Source organism: Acyrthosiphon pisum, chromosome X (assembly GCF_005508785.2).
Source record: "Acyrthosiphon pisum isolate AL4f chromosome X, pea_aphid_22Mar2018_4r6ur, whole genome shotgun sequence".
Taxonomy (NCBI): domain Eukaryota; kingdom Metazoa; phylum Arthropoda; class Insecta; order Hemiptera; family Aphididae; genus Acyrthosiphon; species Acyrthosiphon pisum.
Genome location: NC_042493.1, coordinates 47466374 through 47475117, shown reverse-complemented (window position 1 = coordinate 47475117; position 8744 = coordinate 47466374). Strand labels below are relative to the sequence as shown.

Genomic DNA, 8744 nt, shown 5'->3' with positions numbered 1-8744 from the left:
ACTTCTCTTCAGCAACAGTTAAGGCTGTTTGCCCTCCTTGTGATTTAATATTTGGATTATTTACATGACGATATATTACCGAATAACTGATGCCGTACACTTCTTCAGCTTCTCGGTATGTAACTTGACGGGCTTTAATGGCTCGTATTGCAGCTTGCAAGTCTTTTTTATTTGGATTTTTGTATTTTTGTCCTCGTTTGGACACATACGTACGTCCCATGATAACAGTGTTTCTATTCACCCCTAAAATGGCAGAAGTCAGTTTAATCTATATATTTAAACGATTAATTAATTTTATTAAATAATACTTACGATTTATAAAACTTAACAATATTTATAATAAATGAGAACAAGAAAAATTAAAAATTTTTAAATATTTACCTGATAACAGGAACCGTTGATTTACGTAATAATTTATGAGGATTATTATCAGTTGTTGCTTATCAGTTTTTATCAGTTTAGCGGTAGAGATAAACGGAACGTTTAGAGTTCATCGAATTTCGTACAAATTTGTTTTCGATTTAGTGAAGGTTTCATATTGATAACACGAATATTCATTCGGGGAAACGTCGAGGTAATAACTTTCCTGATTTTGTTTCTATTCACACCATCGTTTCTATTCACCCCGTTTTACGGTACGTGTTTATTCAAAACGAATACCGCCACTTGTAATCTTATTTTATAATTATGTAACACTATACTTCTATACTATGTATGAATGATTCAAATTTCAAGCAACATAGCAAACTGCAAAGAAATCATTTTTAATAAGGGAGGAAACTAGGTAACCACTAACTCACACTGCTTCACAGCTAGTAGCATAGTCGTGTGTACTGTGTACCTCGTCATTGAGTAGGTAGGTAAGTCACTGTAATGTACTTGTATATTAAATTTGAATTCAATGATAAATCGGAAAAGCGCTTTCTGAGCGAAGGTCTGTCAGCCTATATCGCTATATATTACCGTGGATTATAAATACTAGTATTTATTATTTATACTAGTATACTATTTAATACTAGTATTTATAATCAATGATATTACTAAGAATATTTTTTGATATGGTGTTTTATATGGCTTCTGTAGTAGCTTATATTTCTATAAGCATTATACGGCGGTACCTAGGTTGATTTAATTTCTACCGAAAATTTTGGTAATGTTTAATTATTATAATTATTATATAAATAGCATATATTATTTGTTATACCATATTGTATTATTATTAATATCTTTTGAGTCAATACCAACTTACCATAGAACGGTTTGAATAGGTTGATGGGACAATAGCATAAATGTAATCTATTTTTTTCGAAAAGTGTTAAATACAAGTAACAATTAAAAGCCCCCCCCCACAAATGAATATTGTGTAGTCATTAATTTATTATTAATTATTACGATGTAACAATTACTATAATGGTAAAAAATATGTATTCTGTAATTTAAAATAAGATGTTGGTATCTAATCGATTTATTAGTAATATACTTACTTGAACTTTTTATAAGCACAATATGATATTGTAATGTTGGACTATATAGTATATATTATAATAAATTCAAAGCTGGTATTTAATGTTATGAAAATATTTTCTTTGTGTTTGATTTAAACTGGTGTTTGAGATAAATAATATTTATTTAGTTTTTGGACATAATCACAAATGGTTCACTAAATAAATATTCTAATGCGAGTCTTTAAAATATCAAATGAGCGGATGATTTAAATATTCAGTGCATACTTACATATTAAATAGGTACATAAGGTTATGACGTATTACTATTAGAATTTATTCATATTGGTTTTTGAACTTTAATTATGATAAAAAGTGTTCATTATTATTTTTTTATTTGTGACCGTTTTAACTATATTAATTATTAATACTACAATATGTTATGATTGTTACCTTAATACTATATAAATTGTATACATTTTGCATACTACATAATTAGTTATAGTCTGTAGGTAGCTAGGTAGGATACCTATCAGTTTAAAATTACCTACAACTTTGGCTGGTTAGATAAGCAATATATAATTTTATAAAGAAATCAAAATTATTTAAATTAATTAAATTTACAATTATTACTGTATGATAGTGCTCCAATGTTTAAAGTTTACACTATAGAATTAACATTTTAATATACAAAGTTATAATTTAATATAATCATATACATATCATCATTCTATAAAATAATTATAGATTGATTATACATTTATACATATCTCAAACATCTTATTACATTATTTGACGTTTTGATTTATGGGTAAATTTATTCACATCACGATAATATTAATTTTGTCAACAATCAACATATACACAAGTTTGGTTTCAGTATTATCGATTACCTACTTTAATCATACATAATGTTATTAATGTTAACAAGACCCTCATAAATTGGTATGCAAATTTGGTTTATGATCACTTTAAGTTAGAAAAACGACAAACACTTTAACAAACCGATCTTCCCTCAGTTTTATGTTTCGTACGCGATGATTCATCATTGCTTTCAAATCAAAAATTATAATACAACATTATCCTGCGTGAACGACGAACGAAGCGTGACAAATAATCAACACCCACTGTTTGTATATGTGATCGGGTTTTTTTTTAAATAAATAATAATGAAATGTATATTAGCAACAAGAATAAATGAATTTCACATTCTGGTTAGCGAAGGTTAGTTATTGTGAAAATCGATTTCCGTGTTTTCATCTCAAATGTGATTATTATAACATATATAGGTGAACTACCCAATATATTTAACACCAACAGTCTAACTTAAATACGTTTCAACAAATCAGTGGACACAAAACATTATTAATTATATTAAACTCGTGTATTTACGATTTATTAAAAAATGCACATACTTTAATGATAACATTTATAAGCAAACAATTAAATTTATATAGGCCCACACCCGCACGCTTTACTGGGGAAGACAAGACGGCCAAGAACTGCATTCACTAGTCAGCAGCTTCTAGAGTTGGAAAAACAATTCAGACAAAACAAATATTTATCCAGACCTAAAAGATTCGAGGTGGCTACAAATTTAATGCTCACTGAAACACAAGTAAGAATATTTAAATGATTATTATTGTTTATTTTTTACTATTATAGGTAAACCCGCATGGACCATAGGCAAGGCTGGGCATTAAAGTTATTTAAAGTTAAGTTAATTTTAACTTATTAACTTGATTTACTACTTCATTATTTTAATTAACTTAACTTTAACTTAACTCATTTGCCACTAAGTTAACAACTCATATTATTTTTATTTTCCCAATTAAATAAATTTGCAATTTTTGTATTATCTGGAGAAAAATGTTGTTTATTATCGGTATTCGGTTTATGATTGTAAGTTTTCAGAATATAGAAAATAAATAGAAATAAATCAATATAATAAAAAAAAAAGATATATTTATAGAAAATTAATATATTGTATTAATTAGGTTCTACTAAATATTATTATAGGCAGGGTTAACATTAGTCGTCCATATAAGGACATCAATAGACAATAACTAATAAGGCCCACGACGCCACGAGTTATATTAATAAATCATTACTCATTAGTTATTAGTTATTACGCTTTTTGCTTAAATTTGGGGGCTTGTGTTTGAAAAAAGTGGTAAAATTAGTTTTTGCCCTGTCCCTCGCAAATCTGAAGGACTAGCCTGAGTACAATGAGTATAATATATTATATTATTACTATTTGAGTGATCATATCAACACCTATCACTTCTATATTAAATATTACCTCATACCTAAATTCATTTTTTTTTATTAATTTTTTAATTGAATTTAAGTTAAGTCAATAGTATTTTAAACTTAATTGATGCATTAAAAATATCAATTAACTTGAAAGTTACAGTCATAACTCATAACTAAAAAACGAAATTTTCACCACATAAAGAGGGAACTTTGACTGTGCAATATAATTTTTATTTTTTTGATGTCACTTATACGAAAAAAGTTCTTATTATTTAAAAATCTATTATCATTTGTGTTTTTAAAACTTTAATAACTCTTTTAAAGTTCCGGTATCGAAAAAATAAAGACAACAGGCCACAGCAAAAGCTCTATTTTTTATGTGGTGAAAATTTCGATTCTTAGTTATGACTGTAGCCTTCTCGGTTCTTTGCCACGCCAAAACAGTTTTTGATATACCGTACGTGTGTAAAACGGACACAACATATGCTGTCATGCTGGTGCGATATCATCTTAATCAATAAATTGTAAAATGTAATAAACCAAAAGTAATAAGTACCTAGTTAGTAATATCTAGTTAGGAGGACACTACCCATACATTTGTTGACTCCGTCTTACACACGCATGACATAACAAATAGTTGTCGTTCACTAGTTTCAATAGTGTGCTAGTTTTGATACTAGAGTGAATTGATCTATTATAAAACTTTTAGGTAAGAACATTATCTGTGTTTAAACGTTGCAGGTTTTTCGAAATTTTCATTTTCAAGCAAGATATGGGTATGTGAAATATCAAAAATTAAAAATGCTCAAATCACGCATGAAAATTAAAATATCGACTAAAAGCCAACGCTTAAGCACAAATAATGTTATTATCTAAACAATTTATAATAGGTCAAATCACTCTAATATCAAAACTAACAGCACACTATTGAAACTATAGTGAACATCCGCCTTAAGCATCTTCTTAAGTCTTAAGTTAATATTTAAAAGGAAAATTACTTATAAATGATATGTAGGTACAATTATATATAACATGGGCGTTTGTCAAGTATAAGAACTTAGAACATATTATGTTTTTCTTTTAATGTTATTTAAACATTAGTCATATGATATAGCATATAGATACTATATAAGTACGACCTCCTTATATACGCATTTCTGGTATGTAAACTATAAATTGGGACTTTGGAACAATCCTTTTTTTTTTAATGCTAATTTCTAGAACGTACATTTTTCCTTATAAATGTTTTTACATTGTTGTCCGTTTACAGTTGAATTTATACGCACTTTGTTTTAGCACATACAATTAGGTTTCATCATATTTTATGAAAATCAACAAATTATAACCCTGTATGTATTATGTATAGGTACTAAAGTTTAACGCTAAAATATAACAGAGAAAATGAGTTATTACTTATTATTTACTATTTGTTTAAAGTATAAATGGTAAATACACTAACACTGATACACAAATTACATAATAGATCATTAAACAATGAATAATAACAGTTATAATAATAATTTAGTAATATACGCACAACGTGCATTGTAGGGGCTTATATTATTAACCTATTCGTCTGCGCAGGGAAAGGCCGCTGGGATTTTAGACTCGGAGTAGGTATACAGTTACGCATTATTCTGTATTATTGGAATAATGACGTGCCAATTATTTTTTTGATATCAATTAGGTAGGTACTTATTAAAAATTCGAAATCAAACTAAATTTTTTTATGTAAGTATACATAAATGTATGTACCATGCAGCCCATAAAGCTATGCGTTTTAAATTGACTATTGCCACGATTAAGTGTGATATTATCATAGTAATTTTTATATTAGTTATATATGTAAATTTGGTACTAATATTATAAATTTCAATACGCCATTAAATCGTATTACCTAGTTATTGCGTATTCAACCACATTCTAATTGATAATTATGTCATGTACCTTTTAAGAATACCTACTTAAGATATACATTAATTGCACTTCAAATTATATCAATAAATAGATATTTTTCCGAAATTTGTACGCATTTGAGATGTTTTACCATAAAAGTTTTTTGGATAAACGTGTAAAAAGTATCAAACGACATTATCACTTATTAGGTAATGTAAGACTATAATAACAAATTCACTCACATTCTCCACTCTAAATCAAAAAAAAAAGGTTACAGGCCTTTTAACTGTAACTTTTATTGGCGTGTTCACTTTACAAAAAAAAAATATTTTTTGCCCTGTATCTAATATTTCATTAACATATTAATAATTTATGTACTATATTATCATTAATCATCTCGCAGTTTTGTCATATTATTTGATATTTATATGAATATATTATATTATAAGCTATATTACCTAATAATTATCACTTAATGTCTATATGTGTTTATGGTTTAAACTTATATTAAGTATCTTAAATTTGAATAGATGCTGCAACAAAAGAATGCATTTATTCATTTCAGACTAGTAATATTTAATTAGATTTAATGTTTATGTATAAAACAGAAACTTAGAACGCTCATAGAACTTTCTTCATCTTATACTTGTATTTTTATAATTATATACACATATAAATATTTATGGGTACCTACCTCCTATATGTGCGCAGTGCTTACATACATTCGCATCACGGATTCCCCTTTCGGAGTTTCAGACATAATCCTTATTCTGCTAAATTTCCTGAAATGTATATATTATACGAATGCTAATTGAAGCAGTAGCTATAGGTGTAGAGATACGTCTGGCGGTATACTTTCACCACGCTCCTCCGCGGCATCAGAAAGTAGGTAGGTATCTACTCATCCGTGGTGTACGGTGTACATATTATAAAAATAATAAATATTATATACCATCGACAGATAAGAGGTAATTGAGAGAGAATATTTAAGCCGCAATATCTCAGTAGCTCACACAGTCGCACACATTAAGTGCATAATTTTAGTTATTCATATAACACATTACACAATAGCGTTCTTTATGTATCCACATATTAATCGGTTTTCTCAATAGTATAGGTGACTTATTTTAAATAGCCAGCTGTGGGTAGGCCCAAGACCACGTCAGACATCAAAAATAAGTTATCATAATACTCATAGTATTGAGAAAACATAGCATTTTGACAAACAATAAACCTATAATATTTTACTTGGCTTCTCATTGGTTAGATGTACAGGACAATTAAAAATTAAAAATAGTTTATGTCACAAATTTAACTGTTGAATAAAAATATAAATCAGACTATATAAAAAAATATTCATAGAATATTTATTTGCAGAATTTAGATATTTTTCAACATTGAAACGTATATTTTTATGTGGTTGCTAATATTGTGTGCTTACTTATTCATTGACTAATGAAAAATTACCTATTTATAGGTGTATATAGTAATATCTCAGTAAAAACATATAATTACTTAACTTCGTATTAAATCCATTAACCTAGGAATTTACTCGTATAATGGGTATTATTCTGAAGAATACCTACTAGAACTCTACGACCGATATTTATACTTTAATTAGTATATTTATTATTTGAAAATTATAAAAATTTTTTATTTTATAAATCAGTAGGACAATTATTTAAATTTATATTAAATATTACGACTTAGTTTTATGTTTGAATCTAACATTAAAAATGAATGTAATGTTTATAAATTAACTTTTAGGAAATAAATTAGTATAGGTATTATAATTTTAAAATGAGAAGGAAAAATATATTGTAAAATATGCATGTTGCGTACTCACTTTTTATTCTATTCGACTATATTTCTGAACTAACGAAAATGAACTTGATTACCAATTAGCATAATATATTATCTATAATTAAGGATAACAGTTTAATCCTAATATTTTATGTTTTAGGTGAAAATTTGGTTTCAAAATCGCCGGATGAAATGGAAACGCAGTAAAAAAGCTCAGCAAGAAGCTAAAATATCCTCGAGGGACGATACGGCGTTGGAAAAACGAGGAACCGTAAATATTCGAACATGCAGTACTGGGAGTAATGATCTACAAAGTAACTCCAACATTAGATCTCCCGAAGAATCTCGCATAAAAATAGACTGTCCGACATCTTCCGCTGCCACAACCATTCAAACACAATCTCATCACAATTCTACTGCTCAACTAAGCCATAATTATCACACTATAAACAATATTAGATCGCACGAGCAAGACGGAAATTGCGAATCGTTATACAGACCGTACGTATCATAACAGACTTTCGAGTAAATTTGTTTTGTGTATAAAGTTCCCATAAAAATAATAACAACGTTGGTCATTTTGTATTATAGACATTATTAACTGGTTTTAATTATTTTATAACATAATAATATGATCAAATCGATATACATTACACATAATATTATATTGTTTTTTATATATCATAATATTTTACTTATTGAATAAAATAATAATTTATTAACAAGACAAAAAATAATGTATTCATCTAAACACATTTCTAAGAGTTTAGAAATTATTTGGAAAGCATTATACCTATTTAATAAAACAAGTATATTACCTAAATATTTTTAATTTTATGTAATGAATATTAATCTGGGTTTCCAGTAATATATTTGTTTAAAATAATCGTCTGAAATAGTATATTATCATGATTCGTGATTCACAATATTATGATGAACACATCGTGCATACTTGTATTTTAGTAAAATATTGTTATTTACCAAGTATATTTACTTTTACATAAATTTAATGTTCTTTAACAATATTGTAAAATATTTATTTTAGTTTTACGAGAGAGATAATTGTATGTTTTTGTGTGACTGTTTTTATTCGTACTTACTACCTACTAATTTTAATATTATTATGAAATATTTTAAATAATAGATATTATGAAACATATTTAATGGATAAATGATAGTATTCAATCAAAATCTGAAAATTGTATAAGTGCACGCTTTATTTATGTGAACTGTAAATAACTACATGATATTATTATGTGAATATTTAATAAAAATAAAATTACATATTATATAAAACAAAATTGCTTCAATTTATCATCAAAATCTTATGTAGGTACCAAACTGACA

At 26.9% G+C, this 8744-nt stretch overlaps 1 protein-coding gene across 1 annotated transcript in view; it reads left to right on the top strand.

Moving 5' to 3' along the window:
• Nucleotides 1-8011, top strand: part of LOC100573784 (homeobox protein MOX-2-like) — a 53155-nt gene extending 45144 nt beyond the window's left edge. The window contains exons 2-3 of the mRNA XM_029486769.1: nucleotides 2900-3060; nucleotides 7558-8011. Coding sequence (XP_029342629.1) covers nucleotides 2900-3060; nucleotides 7558-7911 — 515 coding nt within the window. The 3' untranslated portion in view covers nucleotides 7912-8011. The remainder of the gene's footprint in view (nucleotides 1-2899; nucleotides 3061-7557) is intronic.
• The last annotated feature ends 733 nt before the right edge of the window (nucleotides 8012-8744 follow it).